This window comes from Haliaeetus albicilla, chromosome 15 (assembly GCF_947461875.1).
Source record: "Haliaeetus albicilla chromosome 15, bHalAlb1.1, whole genome shotgun sequence".
In the NCBI taxonomy this organism is placed as follows: Eukaryota; Metazoa; Chordata; class Aves; order Accipitriformes; family Accipitridae; genus Haliaeetus; species Haliaeetus albicilla.
In genome coordinates, this window is record NC_091497.1 from 17,276,896 (window position 1) to 17,303,844 (window position 26,949).

The following is a 26,949-nucleotide window of genomic DNA, read 5'->3' on the forward strand; positions in this document are numbered from 1 at the left end:
TCCTGTAGTCCAACACCCCTTCTCAAAGCAGATAAACTGGAGCAGGTTGCTCAGGACCCTATCCAGTTGGGTTATAAATAACTCTGAGAGTGGAGACTTTACAGGTACTCTGGGCAACCTGTAGAACATTTCAATTATCTTTTTTATATTTTGAGTTGAATTGATGTGGAATAAAGATTACTTACACAGGTTAGCAGCTGCTTCTGGTGAAAATGTGCAGAAGGAATCATCCAATAGAACTTCTTTTTTTTTTTTTTTTTTTTTTTTTACAGAAAGGGATTTAGGAAAGCCAAAATATGATATGGATAGAACAGATCCATTAGAGAACAATTATACTCCAGTTTCTTCTGTGACAAATATTTCGTCCAGCCACTACCCAGTCCCTACACTGAGCAGCACTATTACTGTTATTGCTCCTGCTCATCATGGAAATAACACTACTGAAAGCTGGTCGGAGTTCCATGAAGAGCAGCTGGACCACAACTCCTATGGAAGACCTCCGCTGCCAAAGAAACGCTGTAGAGATTATGATGGTAAGTCTGTATTTTTTTTAATTGCTTCCTGCAGCTATGATTGGCCCCTTTCTGAAAAGATTGCAGTAATTTTCCTTTCTTTTCCTTATCTTCTGTAATGCTGTGGTTTTTCTATTACACAATTCTTGAATGCAAATTTTATCCCACTTTTTATTAACTTAGCTTTTAGACAGCTTTCTTTATTAGTGTTTTTATAGTTTTTTTAGCTGCTAGAATTATTTTATATAGATGAAAATTAGTATATTTATATTAAAAAGTTATCAAAAAAATCAAATTTTACCCAGGTTTTCTGTCTTATGTTCAAGTCAAATACTGTATTTGGTAGTTTTGGCCATGATTAGCACCTTACTGACCTCATCATTTTTTATTCCATCCTAAGAGATAATTTTTAACTAGAAAGGTCTAGAGCTGCAATTTCCCAGGCTCATGTTAACCCATTTTTTCCATGTAGGTGTTTCTTAAAATTGGGTGGGGTTTTGTGCTTATCTATGTCTTAAACATCTTGCATGTCTTGTGCCAAAATTCACACAAGAGGCTGCTGCAGTTGGCAGTGTCCTAGCTAAATTCAGCCAGTCATCCTGTTAGCTCAGAAGAGTTTAAATTTCCCCCCAAAGTTTTTTCTGACTTGGTTTTTTGGAGGTTGGGGGGGAGGGAGGGTGTTGCTGTTGTTGTGTACCACAATGATGAGTTTAAGATCTAGGCTGGTTTACATTCAGAACTCTGATTGTAATAGAATTGTTCTTTTAAGTAAAGAAAATGGGAGGCTGAGCTCTCAAGCATTGGCAGAGTTGTACTTGTGAAGAATGGTTTTGCCAGTATACGTCACAGTACTCTGGAACAAGTAGAATTGTGAAAGTGTAGTTTTGTTTTGAAGTTTTCTAATGCATGCTGAGCTGCAGAACGTTCTGTCATGGTCTCCCACCACTACAGGTTTTTTAGAAAGGAACAAAACATGCAGGCTAGTATACTTTTGAAATAACATCTCCAGACATGACACTGGGACTTTGTACCTTCAACAGTGTGTCTTCTATAGCAGCTTATTATTTCCAATTTCTGAGTATGAATCAAACAGTAATATGTTGGAAATCTGTGATACAGTTGTCCTCAAATTTTTACTGGTGGCTTTTTTTTTCCCTACGTTTCTGACTGTTACTAAAATCTCTCAGTAGATGTCTCTTCCATTTGCTTTTCTCATGGCTGTTTATGTCTTCTAAATTTACAAGCTCATCTGTCTCTTCAGTGGATAGTTGCTTCCAACATACTGTTCTTCCATTCTGCACTTTCATATTTTCTACTTGACCCTCTGCAGAACTTCTGTTTTTCCATACAATTTCAATTTATATGTTTTCTAACTCTTCCTGAAGATGAGGTAATACAGACTGCTTTTCAGCATCATGTTTTGAGGAATTTTATACTCAGCTTTCTTCCTATTTTATTGGAAGATGTTTTGAACTTTTCTCCCATATTGCACTGATTTGTATTTTTTTTTTTTTTTTTTTTTTTTGTGGGGGCTGTTGCTAAACAGATAATCGTAGAATGGTTTGGGTTGGAAGGGACCTTTAAAGGCCATCTAGTCCAACCCCCCTGCAGCAAGCAGGGACATCTTCAACTAGATCAGGTTGCTCAAAGCCCCGTCCAGCCTGACCTTGAATGTTTCCAGGGATGGGGCATCTACCACCTCTCTGGGCAACCTGTGCCAGTGGTTCACCACCCTCATTGTAAAAAAACTCTGCCTTATATCTAGTCTGAAACTACCCTCTTTTCATTTAAAACAATTACCCCTTGTCCTATCACTACAGATGCTGCTAAAAAGTCTGTCCCTATCTTTCTCATAGGCCCCCTTTAAGTACTGAAAGGCTGCAATAAGGTCTCCCCAGAGCCTTCTCTTCTCCAGGCTGAACAACCCCAACTCTCTCAGCCTGTCCTCATAGGAGAGGTGTTCCATCTCTCTGATCATTTTGTGGCCCTCCTCTGGACCCACTCCAACGTTTTACTTGCATGTAAAAGAAAAGTGAATATGTATTTATTTTTTATTTATATGTGTGTATTTCATATTTAAGTACATATGTATATATACACATGTAGAGTACATATATATGTTAATAACATTTTTTGCTCTTAAATAATTGCATTAAACTATGGGAAAATATTCTAATTCTTCGTGAAATAATTGCAAAAGAGAAAAAGGAATTGGAGTGAGTTTTGTCATGTTGGAATTTTATAATATTAACTTCTAACTTTAATAGGGATTTCTAAGTCCCAGTTTCTGCATTTTTTTACTTAGAAACACTTTATTCTTTGCTTTCAGAGTTTGTTACAATTCAGTGCAGAATTTAGTCTTCAAGAAAAAAAATAAATCTGTGTTTACTCTGGTAGAAAGTTGCTGCAATCTTCCTATGTGCTGACTGTTAAAATAAAGTTAAATGGTCAATTTCATTTTCTGATATAAATTTCTGCTGGTATGTGAAGCTCTTAATTTACAAATTGCTGCATTACACATAGAATATGTCATATTTACTCTGAATCAAACTACAGCTGTTGAATACTAACAACAATTCTTTTTGGTTTTTGATGTTTCAGAAAAGGGTTTCTGTATGAGAGGAGACATGTGCCCTTTTGATCATGGAAGTGATCCGGTAGTGGTAGAAGATGTGAATCTTCCTGGCATTCTGCCTTTTCCAGCACAACCCCCTGTTGTCGAAGGACCACCTCCTCCTGGACTTCCTCCCCCTCCACCAATTCTGAGTCCTCCTCCTGTTAATCTTAGACCTCCAGTACCACCACCAGGCCCTTTACCACCTAGCCTTCCACCTGTAACAGGTAATTAAAAAAAGGTTAAAACCCATTTTTGAGTAGAAGAGCCTGGATGTTACTTGGGTTGTGTGCCGTACAAAAAGCTGTTTTAAGAACGCCAACTATATTTAGAAAGTTGTACTATACTTTGCTATGGCAGAGCTTACCCCCAAATTATTGTTTTTTAATGGTAATTGTTGCAAAGTTGATTGTTGTAAAATTTGCATGTTAAATGTGAATCTTGAATATGGAATAATATTTTAATTGTGTTTAAGCAAAAGCATGGTGTGGCAAAACTCAGTTCCTTGAGTTTTATAGGAGTTGTCTGAAATTGACTACTGTTAGCGAAGAACGGAAAACCCTGGAAACAGCTGATATTTGGCATTTCATTTGTAATAATAAAATTAAGAGAATTCATGACCACATCAAATTTACACCTGAAAATGTCATTTGCGATTAATTTTGAAACTAAACTTTCAAAGTAACTAAGAAAAATTTTTCAGCTTGTTTACTCTTTCATTGGAAAGTTCTTTGACTCAAGCACTAAAAATTACATGGAGACTTGTGTGCTTGGCTCTCATTTATAAAATAGCAGTTTAGTATTCAGTTCCCTTGCGTTGTTCAAAAACTGTTATGTTAGTTTTATGTGATTCTCTCTTTTTTATTAACTTATATGTCCCACGGTAAAATTATTCAAGAATAATATTTGTTATTGCTTGGAAGTTTCTTGACCTGTTTTCATTTCCAGTTGATAGTATATTTAAGTAAGATCTTGCATGTATTTATTTCACTTAGTATAGAGAGCAACTGTATTGCTGGGGTGATCAGTTCTGCCTCACATGCTATTCCTGCATCTGTGTGGAAAGTCCAAATATGTGACTTTTTATCTTTTTCTAAAACCTGGTTTTGCCAACAATTAAATTGAATGTCAGGCTTGACTGCTCAGCTTTGAAAGTGTCACCTTACCTGTGGGGAAAAAAAAAGTCGAACTAACCAACCAACCAAAAAAACCCCCTCACTTTTAAGAAGGATCTGTTTGAGGTTTTCATCAGAGTTGTAGGTTTCTTCTTGGGTGTTTGGAAAAATAATTTCTGTCAAGTTAGTTATTGTCATCATAGAATATTTTTGTTCTACACTATTAAAAAATAGAATTTTTTTCTTTGGGGGGCGTTTATAGAGCTTTAAAGATCTTCTGTTGGTGAAGATAAATACTGTGTTAGCAATTAAATTTTGCTTATAGAAAGAAGGTGTTCAGAGAAATGTTGAACTATTGAAATGCTTTTCACTGTAGTCTAAGTTCTAAGTCACTCGCTGATGGGGATGGTTTCATATGAATGAATGCTACAGCATCATGTCTGTATATATGCCCTCTTACCCCCTTTATTTTAAATAGCCTCAAAAACATGTCAGATCAATTTCCTTATGAGTTGGGTGTAGTGTAAGTCTAGAGGATAATAAATGAATGCAGTGTTTTCCTTTGTTGTTGACAGGACCACCCCCTCCACTTCCCCCATTGCAGCCTGCTGGCATGGATGCTCCCCCAAACTCAGCAACTAGCTCAGTTCCTACTGTTGTTACAACGGGTATTCATCACCAGCCGCCTCCTGCTCCACCCTCTCTTTTTACAGCAGGTGTAGTACTGAGGCTTTGCCCACAAGGTTTGCTAAATAGAATAACATTGATTCATATTATACTGTACTTTTTAGAGATTATAATTTCATAGTGCGGGAGAATAAGTTTGTATCATTTAGATAGCAACACTAGTTTAACACTTTTTTCTAACTTGGTTCAGGACAGAAGTAAAATATGCATGTAAATGTGAATCTTGACTATGGAATAATATTTTCATTGTGTTTAAGCAGAAGAAAACTTGTCATGGCAGTTTTTTAGGATAGTTGTATAACAACTCTTCCATTGTAACTGTATCTTGTAATTAAATGAAATACTGTATTTGAAACCTTAAGGGTTTTAACTGCAATTTATTTTAATGAGACAATTTCTTTGTTACCAGAAACGTATGACACAGATGGCTATAATCCAGAAGCTCCAAGTATAACAAATACTTCAAGACCTATGTATAGACATAGAGTACACGCCCAAAGACCAAATTTGATAGGACTCACATCAGGTGATATGGATCTACCACCCAGAGGTAAGCTTTCAAAGCTACACTTACTTAGTTTAGCTCGTTTTCTTACATTAATGCAGATTGAGGCAGTTTTCAGAGAATGTAATACTGGGAAACATTGCATTTTTTAAAATCTTCTGGAATTAAGAGAAGTTTTATTGAATAGGGAATTATGTTTGTAGCTTCTTTGTGTGTGCGTTTTGACAGGTAAAATGAAATTTCTTGCTAGGGTACTGCACATTTTACACTTGGCTGTAATAACTGATCACATTTGTACGTCTTCTATACAGAAAAACGTTACTGTTTCTGTAACAGAATCTTAGGATGATTTTTGCTGTGGAGAGGAGGGAGTCATTTTTATCTGGTAGCAGACAGTTATGCATGAGTAATCTTAACCTCTTAGTTCCTGTGGCCCTGAGAAGAAGCAGCAGCATACAAAATGAGAAGGGAAGAAGGATAAACCCAATTTTTTTAATGTGGTTTTGTTTACATTTGTATGTATTTGTATTTAATCTTGCTATGTTTCTGTTGGTGTATTTTCAGTGAGGAGTCCCCCAGTATGATTCCTGTTCTTCAGCAAGAGCCACTCCTCTCCCACCCATCCCTAAATCTTGCTCCTAAGTGTTAGTGCTCTGGAGTACTGTACATTTCCTACCATGAGCATTTTTGTGTGTGTCATCTAATATAATGGAGGTGTTGGCAGAAATTGTGTGAGCCTCAGAGTATTGTATGGGATATTGTGAATCAGTGAGTGCAGCCATCTTGAGGCAGATGCCTTCTGTCACGCCTCTTTTGTTTTCCTTATGTGTGATGTTACTGTGACAAAATGAAAGCTATTAGCTATTTTGATCTGTCACAGCATCTTTTGATAGTTAAAAAGAAAAGTCCGTGACCAAGATTTGATTCAGTTTGAACAGGGACCGTAGTAATTTCAATATAAACAATTACGCTTTTCAGTGCAAATTCAATGTGAGCAGAATACCTTTTTACAGTCAAATACACAGAAAATACAAAAATATTGTAAAATCTTTTCATCTGTTTACAGAAAAACCTCCTAATAAAAGTAGTATGAGAATAGTGGTAGATGCTGAATCCAGGAAAAGAACAATTGGTGCAGGGGATGGTGGAGTTCCTACAAAGAAGACTTGGTTTGACAAGTGAGTGATCATTAACAAAAGGTTGGCTTAATAGTTGGAATTCCATGGAGCTCTTTTCTGTAATCTGAAACATATAAGTCTATATAAATTGCAAGCAAGTTAAACTGTGAATAAGCTGTCCGTACTAAAATAAATCACACTGGAGAGCAGTCTGTATTTGACTGTCTTCTCTCAAAGGCAGTATAGAGATAGCTGAAGTTGCTTTGGATGATACCAAGATCTACTCCGTGAAAGCTGGAATGATCTAAGAAATGGAGAAGCTGCAATGTGATGGTTGTTAGAGATGACTGATTTTTCGTTTTGAAATGTGAATTGTGTCACTGCTATTTTGGTTTGAGTTGCCAGGTATGTTACTGACAGGAAATATAGGATGCAGTGCTTAGCGCAGATGTACCTGGGGTGACAAAAGGTTGGAAGGGATTTTAAGAGATTACTGGAACTGAGACGAGCCTTGAAGTAATAGTTATTTAAAATGTTAGTGGGGAAATTCTGTGGAATAGCCGTGAAATGGTTTTTGGAGAGAAGCAATTTAGAAGTCAGGTCTTACTGACACAAGTGAATTATTATGAATTATCTTGCGGATTTATGCACTGGGGTATGTTGAGAGTATCAGTGGGGAAAACTGCAGGTGTATGGGCCTGTGTGCTGTACTCTTCTACACTTTTCTAAAATTGCATTTTTTAAGTCTGCAGACCTTTATGTCTCATACATGCTCCTATGTTAAGCATATACAATTTAACATTGTGTTTCCTAGCTTGCTATGGATTTCTGGCTTGATTTTTATTTGTTGCAGGCAAAATTTTAACAGAACAAATAGTCCAGGTTTCCAGAAGAAGGTGCAGTTTGGAAATGAAAATACAAAACTTGAATTGAGAAAAGTTCCCCCAGAACTTAACAATATCAGCAAACTTAATGAGCACTTCAGTAAGTTTGGAAACTTAGTCAACTTGCAGGTAAGAGGCAACAAAGAGAAGCCATTATGCTTTGACTTAATAATAGAGGTTAGCTGCTAAGCGGAGAATGCCAGTTGTTTTTTAACTGATTCCCTGAAACTGTTCTCATTATTTTCCTAACTTGTTTCTTAAACATGAACTTATTATTTTTAATGGAATTGTCATTGAAGAAGCAGAAATGAAATGTTCTAGTCTTTTTTTAGATTTTTGAACAAATGTTTTCCTCACAGGTAAGACTTTTAAGATACATTGCTTGAAACATTGAAAATTGATTGGAAGTGTTTTTCCTTCACCCCTTTTCTCAAGTTCGGTTCCGATATAAACCCTCTGTATTTTTTGAGATAAATTGTGAATACAGAAAATGTGCATTTCTCATCCAGAAAGCAGCCCCTGTGATATAATTGGTTTCTAGTCCCACAGTAGTGGCAGTTTGTCCCTTATCATTACTTTGTTGTATATCTGAGTGACCCACATTTATAAACAGAAATAAGCAAATAACTAGAGAAAGATAGGAGGGATGCAAAGAACTAGGGCCTAACTTAGGTTGATGTTGCATATTGCAGGCTGTATGTGTAATGTTAGTATTTCATATCCAGTCTCTAAGCTACTCAGTCTTACCTTTCATCATGCTTCATTATCAACAGGTTTCAGGTGCTAGCTTGTGTTTTTATGTATGCTTTCTTGGTTGCACTGAGCTGTTGAATGAAGAGGTGTAATAGAATATTTTTGTGCATACTGTACAGTACAGAATAAACCTCCTGTGCCTGTCTGAACACTGAGGGAATTAAAATCTCTCTGAATTGATCTTAAATATTTCTTAAGCCTTTCCATAGTTTGCCTAAGAATACGGGTGTATTAGCAAGCAGTATGATTCAGTAAGGCAAGTAAAATTTTGTGTGGATGTGTATAGAGAGACAGACAGATACGCAGATAGATATTGCAAGCTACTCTTCTTCTTCCAAAAGGTATAATTTTGTCCTTTGAGGGTGTCTAAAATAGTATTTTAATGCTTAAAGGAAGGAAAATCAAAATGAACTTTGTCTAGCTCTGATACTAGATAGGACATCTATTGACTGGTCTCCGTATTTTTTTTTTGTAGCAAATTTTTTTACTTCAGTGATGCTTGCTCTTGTCTTTCAAACTACTACTTGTGTTTGCAATTAGATATACTATTTGACTGTTCAGGTATTTTACTTCAGTTTGCTTGGGGTTTTTTAACTGTTCTTAAAATTTATTAGCTTAATCTCAAGGTTGCTTCTTGACACCAGGTGTTTCAAACAGAATCATGAATGGGAAGTGTTTATCTAATGACCCATATTGGGTTTAAATTGTAAGCTTCTGAGCCTTGAAACTAATGATTTTGTGATAATCGAGACACAAATGAGAATCCTACATGCAGTTTTTGTTCTTCTGTTTTAAATCTTAGGTTGCATATCAAGGTGATCCAGAAGGTGCCCTTATTCAGTTTGCCACACATGAGGAAGCAAAGAAAGCTATATCAAGTACAGAAGCAGTATTAAATAATCGTTTTATTAAAGTTTATTGGCATCGAGAAGGCAGTGCACCACAAATCCAAACTACCACACAGAAGGTAGAGGATCTAAATCTATTCTATCTAGAATGTTATGTAAAACATAATCTTTTAAACTTTCTAAAAAAATGTTTGTAGAAAGTAAACTAAGTACTTCTGAAATAATGAATGCTTCATGTAATTATTTTCTGAAAGTTACTCTTAATTGTAGATTCTTTGACCTCAGATAGAAGGTTCAGGAGTTGATTAGCAAGATAAAACTGAAGGTATTTAAAGAAAGCCCTGCTGTGACTTACAGAGAATTCCACTCTGTCATCTCATGTGAAGCAAGATTTGATGCTACTGTCTGCTGAATAACATCTATTTTGCTTTAACTAGTATAGGCTTTTTTTTTTTTCTTCTGGTGAGTGTAAGAAAGACAAGAGAGTTATATTTCTTTTCTTGGAAGATAATCTCAATTTTCTTTCAAAAGGAGCTGTTTTTTCCATTCTTTTCCTTTCTCCTTTCCTGTTGAGCATGCATACTGCTATAGAAAGTAGCAGTAGGATTTTTTACACAAAGGTAAATACAAATGTATACAGGTATATACAGATAACACACACACACACATATATATAAACACATGTAGAGAGAAAGGGCATGCAAGCAACAGTGTAAGAGGAGAGCTGCATTAGAGAGACTAATTTTGTGGGAATGGATATGGGACATTTTACATTTTTAAATGGAGAGGGAGGTGCTGATCTCCATGGTATCCAGTGATAGGATGCATAGGAATGGTTCAGAGCTGCACCAGCAGAGGCTCAGACTTGACTTTAGGAAGCATTTCTTTACAGAGAGGGTGGTCAGACACTGGAACAGGCTTTGTAGAGAGGTGGCCGATACCCCAAGCCTGTCAGTGTTTAAAGAGGCATTCGGATAATATACTTGATAACATGCTTTAACTTCTGGTTAGCCCTGAAGTGATCAGGCAGTTGGACTAGATGATCACTGTAGGTCCCTTCCAACTGAACTATTCTATTCTGTATTTTTTGATTGAATTGCACAGTGGAGTACCTGTTGGTAATTGTCATGTGCATAGTAGCATTAGCAACTTTTTAAGAATATGAAACAGCAGTTACTGTTGCGGAGCTTAGATGCGTAACCTGTGGCAAGCCAAATCAGACTTGTTAGTGGGTATAGTGGTTCTACTCAAACATAAGAGGAAGCTTGGATTCTCCCAGGTCGTGTAGGTTATTGGATAGAGTCTTGTCAGTTAGCTCCCAGTGTAGCAAGTTCTTCTGAATAACTTGTGTATCCTGCTTTATTGGATTTGCTGTCAGTGTGGAACAATACATTCTACACTTAGTAAATGTGAGGCAGGCTCTGTAGAAGAAATGTTCACTTATTTGTTCATTACATCAGCATATATATATAAATTGTTAGAGGATTCTTTCAATTATTGCTCTAAGTTTTTAATTCCTTCTTTCTCTGGATGGTGTATGTCATTATCATTCAGAATCAATGACCCAGTTTTCCATAGCAATTCTGCTGTAGGGTATTTTAACAGTTTCCTTTCTCTCCTTCTTTTGTAACAAATGCCCCGCTTTTTATTTACAAAAATGAAGTTTTAACAACACCTATCTCACTATCTCACCAGTTACCATCCCTTAGATTTGAGTTTGGAATCAAATTTCTGAATATCCTTGATGCTTGATCTGAACTAGCGCTACTCAAAATGATATTTATTTTCTAAGCTTGATTTACATCTTATCAGCCAGAAGAGGGCAGTGGCGTATGTCATTTGCATTCATACAAATATTACCTCTCTTGAGAAGGATAGCTTGAACAGTTACTGCCATCAGCTTATTTGCTGATTATGCTATCCATCTTGGAGTATTAACTGTGTATTTCCAAACAAATACCTGATCTCTATATTTGTTATTTTGCAAAGCATCAATTTTAAATACTCTTACGTTTTTTAGTGATGTTACCAGCTTCCTAGCACAACACCTTTGGCAAGTTAACCTTGATGGTTTGAGAATGAATTCCCCTTGGTACTAGGTGACAATATTAAGGGTTCCTGCTTCACAAAGAACAGCCTTTCAGCATGTGCCAGGAGACTACAATTTGAAGGCTGTTATGGGTGATGGAGGGCACACACTGACAAGAGAAATTTAAACAGGAAATTAAAATTCTAAGTGCAGTGTTGTTCTACCCCAAAATACAGCAATTATCAAATTGTTGAGTCAGTAAACAGGTATTTTTAATTCATAATCCTTTCAGGAGCGTGAATATTTACTTCCCTTTTCATTGAAATTAATATTTGGTATCATATCTACAAGTAGTACGGAAGCTCTTTTCTTACAGTACTTCACATACTACAAGTATGTTAATTTTTGTGAAGATTTCTGGTTTATTAATTAATTAGAGCTGAATTAATTTCACCTATGTTTATAATGGTTTCCAGCCAGATTTTTTCTGTCAGGCACTAAAGACAGGCTTTTTGAATTTTTTTTCTATGTAAAATCAGTTGGCTTTTTAAGTTGTCCTTTCAGTACTGTCTGGTCCTGCACAATTTCTCAACCATTGCTCTTTCTCAGCAGGATTACTTTGGAAAATTCTTACTGTGGCAATTCTGAAAGGAGTGGAAGCATTTAGTAAAGATGGTGGGAGTCAACCATAATAAATCATCAAATAAATGGTTTCTGCCAGGAAGCAGAAATAGTGTGCTCTCAACATCTGCAGTAGATAAAACAAGAAGTACTGGGCCTAAAAGGCAGCTCAGGAGATTTAGGTTAGATATGAAAAAAATTTTTCTAATGCTAAAGGATACTGAAACACTTTTGTCTAGAGAGGTGATAGGACCTCTTTCATGGAAATCTGTAAGAACTACATAGATACTGTCAGTAATGGCTTAGGTGTAGCCTGGAGTGGGTGAATGGGTTAGGTGATCTTGGGAGCGTCATAAATATGACAGGAAGCTTGCTTGGAAGGGTATTTTATTGGTCTTGAGTGTTTAATATTTTTGTCAAAATAAAAAGGCAGGGTGTTACCTGTCAGGTCATATTCATGGTAGGTCCGAAGATTAGCTGCTCTGTTTTCTTTTTCCTCAGTCCCATGACTGCATGTCTCCATATCCTTTCTTTCTATGTTGTCCAAGTTAAACACATAGGAGATGAAAAGCAACATATCGCTGTAATAAAAAGTGAGAGTCTTTATGATGCAAGTCTGTAATCTGCCTTTCCATAACTAAATGGTTGATGATGAAAGATCTGTGAAAGGAATCAGAAGACTGCTTCTTACTTTTTATTCAGTTCTAACAGGTGGAAATTAAGATAATCTAAATAGATGTGATTAATAGAAATAGACCAGAGTTGATTGATCACTTCTGTGAGCTGCAAGTGCAAAATAGATGTTATTGCTGTATGCGCTACACAAATAGTCAGTGTAACATCCTAAATCTCATGAAGTGTTTATTTTTGCCATTAGGTGGAAAAGCTATTGAATGATAGAAACAAAGAAGTGTAAATCTAAATGCAGTCGCTGCAGTTTCATTGTGTATTTATTGAACTACGTATGTAGCAGCCTTTTGTTGTTAATATTATGATGTGCTTTTTTGGGGATGGGGTGGTGTTACAGGTGATACAACCCTTAGTTCAGCAACCTAGTTTACCGGTAGTGAAACAATCAGTCAAGGAGCGATTAGGTCCGGTACCTGCAAGTAATATTGAACCTGCAGAAGCACAGAGTGCCAATACAGAAGTCACTCAGGTATGTATGACAGTCAAAAAATGAGTTGCACGTTTTTCTTTCTGTAATAGCTTCCATAATGTATTAATGTGTCTGTTACAGTTACTCATATAGTGCAAGTACACATTACTACTTATAGGTTCATCTAATTTGATTGTGAGTGGTGTTTTGATTTTAAAGTTTTCCTCAGTGCAATGATATTTGGCTTTCTTACCCAAGCACGGTACTTAATTTTTAGTATCATAGTTTTTTAGTTAGTTTAAAAAAACCCCAAGAGACTCTGAAAATATTGCAGTAATGCTGTGTTAAATAGCAGTTTTCAACCTTCAAAATAAAGTGGTTTCTATCCAAAAAACTAAATATTAATTAATATTAAACTTTTAATATTATATCTGTTAAACAGCTAAAACCATTAGAGACCGATGGTCAGCATCTACAAGTGTTTTCAGTATTTGTACATCACTCTTAATGCAAGGAAGAATGTAACCACAGTACCAATACGACTAAGACAATCTGGCATGTTACTCCCATTAGAAATAGCCTTTAAATATTTATTATATTAGAAGTATTTCATTATTAGCATTGTGTCACTACTTTAGTTTTAGGTCTGAAAAGGAAGACCACCACACTTCAGAAAACAGTTTAAATTCAAACAACAACTTTCTGCAACTGATACCTGCAAATAGCAGATTATAAAACACAAAACCTGAAGTGTATTTAAAAGGGCCTGTGTAGATAATCCTCTGCCAGCTAGCATGTCATGGTCTTCTTGCAAAAAATATGTAGTATAATATTTGATTCCAAATTTGGCTTTACTTTTGTCTTATCCAATCTATTTGTAGGTGTATATTAACTGTAAAATCAAATACCTAAAATTCATTTCATCAGCTGCTTTAGTATTATTTTTCTTGTACTGTTGCTCAAAAGTCTATGGCTTTATTAGTTAAATATGTTTTTTCTAAATCTCTAACATCTGGAATTACACAGGAAACAGCAAAATATTCATAAAGTAAAGTGTATTTGAACTATAATTTTGTTTTTTTTCTTAGAATGTAACTAAATTATCTGTGAAGGATAGACTGGGTTTTGTGTCAAAGCCAGTTACTCCAACAACTGAAAAGGTAAGAGAATGTCTCATATTCTCTTCCTCTCAGATTTAATTTCAGTAGAAATAATTTTATTATAAAATCACTTGCATTAATATTAAGTTTGTTTCATACCTATGAATAATGTTATTTGTTAAAGGTTAGTTTTATGAAGTATAATGTATCGAAACTCAGCAGATGGCCAAATGATTATAAGAAGAGTAAAATATGCTAGGACAGAAGCTACTATTCTGTGGGTTTTGTTTTAATATAGTAGGTTCCATTTATTTGATCCTGAGTTGTTAGAAGAATACAGAAATAAATTCAAAAAATAAATAAATTTTGACACTACATAGGAATCTATAGAGAGCCTTTCTTTAAAAATGTTTTGGGGCTTTTTTGTCCCTTAAAAGGTGATGCTGTAAACATTTACCCTCTTACTTGGTCTTACAATTTGCAGTACTTGTGAAAAGATAAAAGTGGAAATTAATCAGTATAGAAAGGACAAAGAGAGGTAAGGTGGGAAAAGTGCACCTGAACTGTGGTTACTAGTTAATGTATTTTGCCCAGTGGTTGCAATTTTCAGAACATGGAGTTGTTGATGTGTTTACTTTAGTAGCAAACTTCATGATGCATGTTTTCAGATCTATTTAGAACCTTAGGGGACAGGCTTTCTCAGTGTTTATAACATTCATTTGAGAAGCCTTTTGGTAGAAAGGCAGCAAGTTTTACCTGGTAACAAGATTCCTCTGCCTAGGTATGTATCTTTTCTGTTGGGAAATGGCTTGACCTGAAATGAAGCATCCACTGCATTTCCCCCTTGTCCCCTTACGATATTGGAGATAATGCATTTACTGGAATCTAAAAAGTAAAATTTGCTCCAAAGATACCATGCTGTACTTAGTATACAAAGGTAACAATGCTTGAGTTGTAATTGTAGAGGATGATGTCTCTTCAACTCATTTCAAGCCGAGCAGTCCACCTGCATGCACTGATCTTGACTTCTTGCCTATATTTTGTTGGTGGTTTGATTAGTTGTGTTCTTGTTGCCCTAAATTAGTTGCAGATAAGTATCTTGCTGTGTATTCCTGAACTACATTTTATGTACATACTATACACTTAGTTCAGAAGTGGGAAGTCTGCTTCAGTTTGAGTGGAAACAGGTTTTTTTCTCATTCCCTAAGAGTTGAGTTATCCTGAAACACTTCTCTACAAAGTAAAATCATGCTAAAATGGTTTTCTGCTGTGTTGTCTTATAGTACAAACTGATTTTGATTAGCTGCTGGGCTGTTCAATGGACTGGTTGTGAAGCAGCAGTTTCCTTTGGCATTTTTAGTAGGGTTCTGAAACTTGGTTTGACCTGTTTTTACCTACTACTGTCCCTTTACAAGGAAATACCTTGCTTGGTTTGCAGTGATAATGCTCTATAACCATTAGAAATTAAATGATTGACAGCTGTCAAAAAACATAGATGTCATGTCCTAGGTATTTTTTTTGCTTCTGACTGAGTGCAGGGTTTGACAAGAACTTTACAGTAAGAAAGTTGGTAGCTATGCTTCCCAAAGAGGAGGAGGAAAAGGAGATGAAACAGTCATCGTGAGGCCTTTTAAGATCTGTATAGGGACTTGCAATTTATGAACTTGTGAAGAGATTGACACTATTCCTTCTCTTAAATAGTATTAAAAGATTTAGAAGACATTAATGCGTGGCTTCTTGTTCTTCTGTATTAGTTGATGCAGGTACATCTGCTGTGGCATCTCTCCTTATATTAAAAGAGATGAGGAAGCATGGTTCACTGCCATCAAGACAGTTCAGGGCAAAAGGAGCATGTCAATATTTTTGTCTTTACTTGGTCCTCTGTTTGTGATGTAGCCTGTCCTAAAGATACTTTGTAATAGGAACTGTATGATTGGGATATGCATACGTTAATGTGCTTTAATAAGTTTTAAAAAAATTCCTTCGTGTCCTTTTTAATGGCCTGCTTAGAGCATTTTATATCACCTTTTATAATACCCCATAACATGCTTTGTGGTTTTGGGGGTTGTTTTTTGTTCTCTCTGCACTGCCTATGCTAGAAAATACTTTACTGTGGGAAGAAATAGTATAAATAGCACAACAAAGTGAAAAGCTTTTATATGAAGCATTCCTATTGTAAATTCTTCTGATCTCTTGGTCTTTTCTGTCTTTCGAATGTTTCTTGGCTGTCTCTTTTTCTTTTCTCCTGTTGGTGGGCATTGTGTCTATGTTATGGAGTGCATGGTGACCAATAGACTCTGCATGCATCTTTTAATTTTCCAAATACATATAAAGTATTTTTAAGCTCCTGGAAATGATACCAATTGCATAATTGCTGTGATTTGCTAACAAGGCAGACAAGATCATGCCTATATTATCTCTAGCACTTAGCCACGGATTTTTTCAATACTAACATGGCCAAAACGTCCTTTAAGGAATGTGATAAAAAATCAGAGCAGTCCAAATCTTCAGGTGTTGTGGAGATGTACATAGTACACTTCAGAAAGATTATAAAGTAGACAACTGTGTTCTCAGTAAGTTGTGGAGAAATTTCATACCTCATTACAAATGTAGGAAAGAGAACAGAGCCATAGGAGTCTCTTCCTTTGCTGTACGATGTTGAAGACTTCCCTGTACTTGAGTTACTTCTTGTTGATTGTACAAGCTTTACTTTGCACAAACTGCATATGAAAAGGAACTATTGTATCTACTTTGGACCTCGGTCTCTAAAATTATGTTGAATTTTTGCTTGGAAAATTCACACAGCCATGAAAAATTGTAAAACAAAAAAAGAAAAACTTCAGTTATTCTTGGGAAAATCTCAGTCTTCTGTTTCCTTAATGATGCTCAAATGCATAAAATTTTATATATTTGAAACTCAGAAGTACATATGAAATCTCAATGGGAAGGATTTATCATCTGATGTTTATAATTCTTCTGTATCTGATGTGGTGCTGCCTCATTAAAAATTGTTTAACTTCAGCAACTCCAAATATTATTGTTACACCAAATTTTTATATTTCATATCATCAAAACAGACAAAAGACGCTTATATATTTTTAAGCACTCATGGTTTTTTTTTTTAAAAAATTGAAATTCACTGGCAAAAAAAATAAAATGATTTCCTCCTATAGGTTTTATCCACTTCTACTGGCTTGACAAAAACTGTGTACAACCCTGCTGCTTTGAAGGCAGCACAGAAATCTTTGCCTGTTGTTTCCACTTCCGTGCTAGACTCTAATGAAGCACAGAAGAAAAAACAGGTAAATTAAATATGCTTCTTTATAAAATGGACCTAGACTGGGAACTTGTGACCACTAGAGGTAGTGCACTATATATATTCATCTCAAGAGCGTAGATGAAACTAGTTACAGGATTAAATTTGCTGTGATGATTTCTTTTCAAAGGAGAAGAAAATTCAGCATTGTTTTGTTACTTTTTCAGTGTATGTTCAGGCAGTGTAAGCAGGTTTAAAACTCTCTAGAAGTTCAAAATGGCAAATACTTTTTCCTGGAAGCAGTATGTGCATGTTGAGGCATGAATTGTCTATTGTGAGTGAGAAGGCAGTATAGGACAGTCACTATTGTTCTCTCTTAAGGCTTTCTGAACTGGCCTTTATCATCATCAGACTGGCCTTCATTCTCAGTGTATTTTGTACTTGTGACCAAAACTGTTTCTTCACTTGACAGAAATGAGAAGTGTATGACCCTGCATTTTATTGTTTCCAAACTGTAGTTCTCCCGCATCCATTTTTTTTTGTTTTTACGTTGGAGAGGAAATGCAACAATGCAACAAAAATGCATTTGGCCTTGAATAGGTCACTCAGTTGTAGTTTAGCTTGCGTAGAATTTTCAAAAGAGCCCAGTAAAGCTCCTTTTTCAGGTTTATTCTTACCATTTAGAAAAACTAAATATAAGACAATGTTTATCTTATTGGTTTCAAACCAGAAATTAAGAGTTCAATACTAAGTTAGATTCAAACATAAGTATTGAAAGCAGTATAACTGTTAAACAAAGATTTTAGCCTATTGGTAAACTTCTGTAGGTAATGTCTAATATAATTTGAAATAGCAGTTTGTAGCTGCATGCCAGTTGTGGCATTGGTCCAGACTTTAAAGAAATCACTTCTAATTTGGGAATTTAATTTCATATTTGTCCCCTAAAACATATTTTTCAGAATTAGAGCCTTTACCTTTCAAGTTAAGATGCTAAGTGCCTGTGAAATGGCAAAAAGCTCGTAGTAAAATTATTGACTCATCATGACATCTGTAGGGGGGTTTTTTTGACAGAAGACACTGAAGATGTGCTAAGTGATTGGCTCTTTTTTCATGTGCTCTTGTGCTCCTTCCTCTATTCAGAGATTTCTATTACTATATACTAGTACTTGTGGGAAAACGTGATTTTGTGGGACTCCCTCCCTTCTTTCCTCCTGTCTCCCTAGTTTTTCTTAGCATTCATCCCCTTGTCTTATCTTCCTTTTCAGTTCAGAAAAATTATTGCACACTGTATTGCAAAACTAACATTTCATGCAGCAGAATTTGTCAGTATTTGGGAAGACATACAGAAACCTTATTACTATTTCTTTTTTATGACTGTTATGCATTTATACTCTTTGTATAAGATAATGAATCCTGGTTGATGGGTGATCTAGAGGTGCAAAATCATCATCTGCTTGTCCTCTTTTATCCCATTAAATATGTTGATATCAAAGGTCTTAATTGTTTTCTGCAAGTATCCTCCTAAGACTTCTACAGTCTGTATCTGAGAGCAAGAAGCAATTGCTTTCTCTCAAGTGACATTAGTAGGAGCTGAGCACAGCAGCTGTAGCATCTCCTCCTGCTTCTCCTTCTGAGTGCAATATGTCACAAATTCATCAGTTTCAATTTATTTTGATTGGCCCATTGCAATGTCAAGATTCTGGTTTTAGCAGATGGAGTGCTAGTACTTGTCACTTCCAAGTTATAGCAGTCAGATGCAAAAGTGATGGTTTTCTTTGGGTAACACTTCAGTTTTAGAAAATAGAATGTATTTCTTTTTGCTTGTAACTGTACTGCAGAATGTTTTAATTGATGGACTTGATTTACAGTTTTCAAGATACTGTCCTTGCACATTTGAACTCTTGTATGTTGTATGTCTTGCGGTAGTGTATTATATTGCCTTTCAGCTTTCAGTGGAGTTGTGTAAGTGGTTACTTTGTACATAAGTAATAATGAAGTCTTCCCAGCACAGATCTAAGAAAGATCATTAGATCCTTCACTAATTCGGTGATGTGTTATTTTCCAAAACATAATTTGAAAAATATTGCCTATTAGTCCCTTGTGTTTCTATTATTAATTTTTTCCCTGTTACTGTAAGTTACTACTGTATAGTTGTCAGGTATAGTGTAGTATTCTTCTAGCATTATTTTTTCAAAATCTAAAAACTTTAATTTTTTTATGCTTCTAGGAAGCATTACGACTTCAACAAGACGTGAGAAAAAAGAAGCAAGAAATCTTAGAGAAGCACATTGAAACACAAAAGGTAAGATGTTAGCATTAAAGAAAGTCAGCAATACAGTTGTAAAATCCCAGTTCACTACTTTAAAATATTTCAGATTTTGTAAGCGTGAGCTACAAAACTGGCCTGTAAAATAAACATTCTTGTAGAAAGGTATTACGACATTATTTTAAGTTTAGAATTTTAATCTAACTTGTCTTGTTAGTTCACTTAAACTACAAGCTTATGCGATTTAGGTGCAATTTTAGTTTAAATTGCTTAATTTGGGTGTGACATACTTATGTTTTTGGGGGCAAATGAAAGCCTGAGAGTTGTACTTCACAAGAGCAGGAAAGATTGATGTAGAAAAGTATGCATGACTGCATTTAAGCTTAGGAGAAGAGAAAGGCCACAATGTCATTTAAGTTGGATAAAAATTTTGAAATAATTTAAGTATGTTGAGCAAATCTGTCCAAATGAAGTGGAGATATCAGATGTTTGTTAGCAAATTAATTAATCGGAGATTCAGACAAAGATTTTAATTTAACGTAAGCTGTTAAAAGCACTATATATTGAGTTTGAAGATCACACCAAAAGAAATGCAATATTCTGGTTTTCCATTGGTTGTAATGAGTACTGGAAAAGAAATCTGTAATAGTAGTTGCTAAATAAAAAGATATTTTTTTTATTTTATTAATTTTTTAAATTGGACAGATGCTTATTTCAAAGCTGGAGAAGAATAAAGCCATGAAGTCAGAAGACAAAGCAGAAATCATGAAAACACTGGAAATTTTGACTAATAGCATTACCAAGTTAAAGGATGAATTAAAAGGTGTATCACCAGGAGGAGGGACTCCTTTAAAAAGCATGAAAACTAAGACTCAGGTACTCAAGTTTTGGTCAGCTTTTTAATAAGATGAATTCACATGCTTATGTTAGCAGAATAAAAATATGCAGCCACATCAGCAGTATTTAGAACTATACTGGTTTAATTTTGAAGTCATCTTTTTAAAGGAACATAATTAATTTTAAAGCCATGCTGTTGGCTAAAAGGTTTACCCACTGTTACACAGATATTGCATCATCTGGAAAATCAACACACGCACCCCCCTCCCTCCCCCAAATCTTATGATTATTTCTTTTGTTTTATCTGATCTTTTGTGTATAGTCTATTGCTTTCTTAATTTGAATAGAAATCATGAAAATAGTATTTCTGATGCAAAGGGATTATCATTATGCAACGCATATCTTCTGGTCAGGTTTAATACACAAAATGCTTCATGAAATTAGTTGACTGCTGTACTGGTACATAAATTTCTGAAGCTTTTTATGTCACTGAAATTTTTCAATATATTAAGCTTTTTAGATTGAAGATTATACTGGTCAGTTTTCCTTTGATCTAGCTACCTATGTTTGGGTTGCACCTGTGGCAGGATTTTCTGTCCTTTGCTATCATTCTTGTTAGTATATGGCTATAACCAATTTCCCAGCTGCTTAAAGATGCAATTATATTACCTTTTTAAAATGCAGTATTTTGCTTTTTATAGAAGTATTTGTTCCTAAACAGGTCACAAGGTGATTAAGAATTAAGTGAGACTTTGAGAAATAACATTTTAAGAAATTAGTAAGTTTTTTTTAAAAATATATTACAAGTTTTTCTTCCTTTATCAAGTGAGGAAGTGCATACTAATAAAAGAGCAGGTTTTTTTGTACAGTGTATTTTCGAGTAAAGACAAAAAGTCTTGATCTTTTCTTGCTAATTTCATTCAGTTCTTAAATCTTCAGAATGTTTAGTCTTTTAATGTTTGAGATTCTGTTTTAAAAAGCTGGTATAATGTTACAACCCAGATTTAATTTAAATGGTTCATTAGTTTTCAGTTTGAAGCAGCATTTCTACTGCTTTATTTTACCTAGAAATATAGGTATTAAAAGTAACTGCAGTGTAAATTACAGTGATATACAGTTTTGAAAAGAAATATCAGAAAGGAATACTGAAATGACCTGTATGTACTCACTATAGCTTCTTGCATCGTTTTCAGGAAAAAGTTGAAGGAGCGTATTTTTATCCTAAAAAGGGGCATAGATTATAATTTTTGGAAGTCAGTTTATACCTCTTAAAACAAGTTCCATTGCAGTGGAATATTCTACTGTGTTTTAGAGGGGGAACTAAGGGTAGTAATACCAGAATTCAGGCACCACTATAACAAGATTAAACTCTTCTTTTTTGGAGATGAGAGAAGAGAAGGGTTTTTTTTTTTAATGTGTTTATGTTTTTGAGAGAAAGTGGATGTCTGGTGAGAAAATGTTTCTGAGAGGTCTGAAGGAAGTAAGCTACCTGTGGAGTGAATTTGAACTGTAGAAGACCTAGAAATTGGCAATATTTTTAAAGCTGCATTTGATTGTGAAAGCCTTATGTTTTTGAGAAATAGTCTTCTGCTGGTGGTGTACAGTGCTTCATAAATTTGAACAGGAAGAAAACAGTTTATATCACTTTTGATCCAAGAATAACAGTTGGTTGTGGATTTTGTCATATGCAAGGAAATGAATCCAGACCCATAGAAATAAGAAGCAAGTTGCATCATGAAAACTTGGCAAATTCTTGTCTAGAAAACTTAAATGCAGTGTTTTAACCCATGACGGTTATTTTACCCTGAGAGTGGTCTAGTAACTTCTTGGAGTGGACAAGAAAATAGTCTGATAACACAAAATTGCTCAAAATAATTGAGATTAGAAGGGATCTCTGGGGATTGTCCTGTTCCATCACCATGCACCACTAAGAAGAGTCTGGATGTCTTCTTTGCTCATCCCTACTAAGTAGTTATACACATGGATAAGATCCTCCCCACCAGCTTCTCTTCCTGAAGTTAAACAATCCCAGCTTTGTCAGCCTCTGCTCATATAGTAGATGCTCCAATCCCTTAATCATCTTTGTGGCCTTTTGCTGGAGTCACTCCAGTATGTCTCTCTTGTGCTGGGGAGCCTGGAGCTGGACACCACTCCATGTGTGGCCACACCACTGCAGAGTAGAGAAGGATCACCTGCCTTGACCTTCTGGTGGTGCTCTTCCTAATGCAGCGCAGGAGGCCGTCAGTCATCTTTGCCTCAGGGATGCACTGCTGGCTCGTGTTCAACTTCTTTTCTGCTACCAGGACCCCTCAGGTCCTCTTCATCTGGGCAGCCCCCAACCTGGGCTGGTGGCTGGGGTTACTCCTGCTAAGGTGCAGGACTTGGCAGTTCCCTTTGTTGAAATGCAGGAGGTTCCTCCTGCCCCATTTCTCCAGCATGTCAAGATCTTTCTGAATGGAAACACAACCAGCTGGTGTACCAGCCGCTCCTCCAAATTTTGTATTGTCCACAAACTTGCTGAGGGCACACTCTGTCTTACCATCCAGGTCACTAATGAAGACGTTACTGCTGGGGTACACCATTAGTGACTGGTCTCCAGATGGACTTTCTGCCACTGATCAGAACCCTTTGGACCCAGCAGTTCAGCCAGTTTTCAGTTCATCTCGCTGTCCACCTATCTAGTCAGCACTTGATCCTTTGGCTGTGAGGATGTTGTGGGCGGCAGTATTGAAAGCCTTACTGGAGTCAGGATAAACTACTTCCACTACTCTGCTCTTGTCCACCAAGTCAGTCATCTCACTGTAGACAGCTGTTAAGGTCAAACATGATTTCTCCTTCTTTTTCCTCAATCGCCGCCTTGTTCTTAACATTCTCGGAAATGGTTTTGAAGGTTATTTGCTCCTTCATCTTCCTAGGGATTGTGGTGAGGCTGACCAGTGTGTAGTTCCCCAGATCTCCTTGCCCTTTTTGAAGATCAGTGATGCTTGTTTTTTCTCAGTCCCGAGGAACCTCCCCCAAAGGCCATGACCTTTCAAAGATAATTGAAATTGACTTTGCAATGACATCAATGAGCTCGCTCGGTACTTAATGCTTGCATCCTATTGGGCCCTAGGTTTCTGTGTATGTCCAGTTTGTTTAAATGTTTCCAAACTTGATTCTCCTCCAACAAAGGTAAGTCTTCTTGCTTTGGCTTTTACACTAGTGTCAGGGTCTGGAATTGCTGAAGGCAAGTCTTTCCTCTAAAGACTGAGGAGGAGGAGGAGGACTGAGGAGCACCTCAGCTGTTCCATGTCGTTTGTTTCCAGGCCCCCTTTCACATTCAGCAGTCAGCCCACATTTTTCACAGCATAGTGTTCCTCTTGCTGCTGATAGACGTTGTCGTGGTTTAACCCCAGCCAGCAACTAAGCACCACGCAGCTGCTCACTTACTTCCCCCCAGCCCAGTGGGATGGGGGAGGGAATTGGGGAAAAAAAATAAAACTCGTCAGTTGAGATACGAACAGTTTAATAGAACAGAAAAGAAGAAACTATTAATGATAACACTGGTAAAATTACAATAGTAATAATAAAAGGATTGGAATATACAAGCAATGCACAATGCAGTTGCTCACCACCCACCGACCAACACCCGGTTAGTCCCCGGGTGGCGTTCCCCCATCCCCACTCCCCCCAGTTTATATACTGGACATGATGTCACATAGTATGGAATACCCCTCTGGCCAGTTGGGGTCAGCTGTCCTGGCTGTGTCCCCTCCAGCCTTCTCGCTGGCTGGGCATGAGAAGCTGAAAAATCCTTGACTTTAGACTAAACACTACTTAGCAACAACTGAAAACATCAGTGTGTTATCAACATTCTCCTCATACCAAATTAAAAAACATAGCACTGTACCAGCTCCTAGGAAGACAATTAACTCTATCCCAGCTGAAACCAGGACAGATATGCATAAGCCTTTCTTCTTGTTTCTCACCCCTCTTGCCAGATTCAACTCTAGGTGGGCTTTGGTTTTCCAAACCAGTGCCTGCATGCTCAGACAGTCTCTCTATGTTCCTTCTGTGATCTAACCCTGCTTCCACCTCCTGTACACCTTGTTTTTGGATTTAAGTTTTGTTAGGGTCTCCTTGTTCATCCAGGCAGGCATCCTGCCACCTGTCCTTTATTTCCTGCATGCCCTGGAACTTGGGAGGATGTGATTCTTGAAAATCATCCTGCCTTTACAGCAGATACCCAGGCCCAGAGTCTTTAAACAGGAGGCTTCTTCCAATTGTCTGAAGAAGGTCTCATCTACTTCTTTTACCTGATCAGGCAGTGTGTAGTACGCACCCGCTGCAAAGTTGCACACATAGGTCTGCTGTCTTAATCCTGACTCATAAACTTTTTGACTGGCTCATCGTCTGTCCCCAAGCAGAGCTCTGTGCATTCATACTGCTCTCTCACATAACGGGCAACTCCTGCTCCTTGCCATCCTGGCTTGTCCTTCCTTAAGAGACTGTATCCGTCCACTGCACCGCTCCAGTCGTGTGAGTCTTCCTGCAATGTTTCTGTAGTCCCAGTGAGATTGTAGTGCTGTAACTGCACACAGACATCTAATTCCTCCTCTTTGTTTCACATGGTGTGTGTATTAGTGTACAGGCTCTTCAGAGAGGCACTGATTGCCCAGAAAATAAATGAGATCTTCCCTTGTGATACTGTTCTGTAGGCCCTCCCTCATTTATGTGGATTGGTATGTGTATGCTTGAAGTGGTCCCCCTTCAACCCTGTTTTGTTGATCTTGAGACCCTATCTGCCCACATCACCCTTTGCTTGGCAACCTGGTCCACCACTTCCTCGTGTGACTGTTGGTTTTGCTTAGTAAAGTGAGGCAATATGGTAATTTGAACTACAATTTTAATGAAGTTCTTGTGCTGGTTTTCCATTTCCTTTGTAATATGAAGGTGAAGAAACATTTTGAGCAAACCCATTTCATAATGGGCAAAATATCCCAACTGTAGAAAAGTTGATTTTATTGATAGCTTTCCTCTCTGGGAGATTGTGAATTATCTCTGAGCATTGTTTTGTTAACATTTGAAAGAGAGAAAACAGTCAGTCCCATCTGACCTTTGTGAAAGTGAGGAACTAACAGAGCCTTCAGTTAAAATTTACAACTTTGACAATTTTCTGAAAGACTTTGCTCTAGGTTCTCTTGCATTTTCTTAGTGTTTAAAACCTGGGCAGCTCTGAAGACCGTGCAAACGAAGATGGGGCCCGTGTGACTGTGCCATTATCTTTACCTATTTTTGTCTTGTTCCAGTTCATGCAGATTACAAAATACTCTTCCCCCCCGAGTGTAGAAACCTTTGCTGCCTCTTGGTGTATCTTGAAGGAGGTATTTTCTTCCTGAGACCTGGCACAGCTTTATAAGAGAAGTCTTCATTAAGAGCACTAGAAATAAACCTCAAATTCTTTACGACACCAGTGTCACTGGCTGCTTTGTGAGTTCTAACTGCTGGTCATTATTAAACTTCAGAAGTGTTTGTTTTGCCATGTCATTGATGTGTTGCAACGCAGTGGGATTTGAGAGAAACACTGTTTCCAATTTTGAAAACTTTGAAAACCATTATACAGGAGATAATGGATTTTTTTCTGTGATTGCTGTAGATGATCAGAAAATGGGGCTGAAAGGGGTTCAGGTTGAAGTTGCCAGTTGAATAATCCAGCTTTTTTTCTTTTAAAGCTTCCAGGAAAAAACAAAGAAAAAAAACCCTTTATCATTCAGTGGTAATACTTGGTTTCCAACTGTCACAACTGCGAAACCTTCATCTCTTGACAACCAGCCTTTGAATGCATTACATGCTGTGGTTTTGAATCAATGGGTGTAAATGTGAAACTGTTTCACAATCATTTATAATTTTATCCTTCATTTGTGATATCACCAGAACATTTGGCTGCTGCTTTTTCCATTTTAAAAAAAAAAAAAAAAAAAAGCAAGCTTTCAGTTTGGAACAGAACTTCAAATAAAATTTTCATGGGCTGCATAAAGCCCTTTCCTGCACCTGTACCAGCACCTGCACCTCAATGGTTGCAATGAACAGGTCTAAATTTGGGTTCAGAGACACCTTTCAGTTTCATATATATTTTTGAACTTTCTCATATCTTTTTTTAAGGTATTGTGTGCTGGAAGGCAACTGGGTGCATCAGAGACCAACCTTTTGTTAGCAGAGGTCTTGTTACTGTGTTTTTTCTACTGTGGTCTGAACAGAACTACCATTTGTGCTTTTTGCATTATGGAATTGTGATAAACTTAGATGCTTTTTCTCAATACTGATAATGGATTTTGTATTCATTCATAATTGTACTTCTTTTTTTGTGTAGAATCCCTTTTTATCTCATCATCACTACTATATAATTCTTATTTTGTGTATCTCTAGTTTAGAAAAAATTCTCTTGGCTTTGGCTTTGTGTGGTAGTCTTAAAAGTTTTGACATCAGCAAGCTCAGAAACATACTGCTACACATTGAAGTTTTATCTTGCCAAGAAGGCTACCTAAGCTTGTGCTTAGTTTGTTTTTGAAGATGGAAACCTAAGGTAGTAAGCAGTATACCTGCAAAGTTAGAGCTGTGATTTGAATTAATAAGCCACAACTTGGTTAAGTTTCAAATTCCAGTACAGCTTCTAGTTTTCAAATTCCCTTCCCTTAATGTTTCTAGGAATCTGTTTTCCAGATAGGT

At 36.6% G+C, this 26,949-nt stretch overlaps 1 protein-coding gene across 7 annotated transcripts in view; it reads left to right on the top strand.

Moving 5' to 3' along the window:
• RBM26 (RNA binding motif protein 26) overlaps positions 1-26,949 on the top strand; it is a 58,133-nt gene that overhangs the window by 17,934 nt on the left and 13,250 nt on the right. For 3 of the 7 annotated variants that reach the window (XM_069802477.1, XM_069802480.1, XM_069802478.1), the window contains exons 6-17: positions 273-533; positions 3,114-3,353; positions 4,817-4,984; positions 5,338-5,478; positions 6,500-6,611; positions 7,405-7,564; positions 8,991-9,155; positions 12,714-12,845; positions 13,874-13,945; positions 17,059-17,187; positions 19,369-19,443; positions 20,113-20,283. In XM_069802477.1, the coding sequence (XP_069658578.1) occupies positions 273-533; positions 3,114-3,353; positions 4,817-4,984; positions 5,338-5,478; positions 6,500-6,611; positions 7,405-7,564; positions 8,991-9,155; positions 12,714-12,845; positions 13,874-13,945; positions 17,059-17,187; positions 19,369-19,443; positions 20,113-20,283 (1,826 nt within the window). The remainder of the gene's footprint in view (positions 1-272; positions 534-3,113; positions 3,354-4,816; positions 4,985-5,337; positions 5,479-6,499; positions 6,612-7,404; positions 7,565-8,990; positions 9,156-12,713; positions 12,846-13,873; positions 13,946-17,058; positions 17,188-19,368; positions 19,444-20,112; positions 20,284-26,949) is intronic. The other 4 variants (XM_069802479.1, XM_069802482.1, XM_069802483.1 and 1 more) reach the window with 2 other exon arrangements.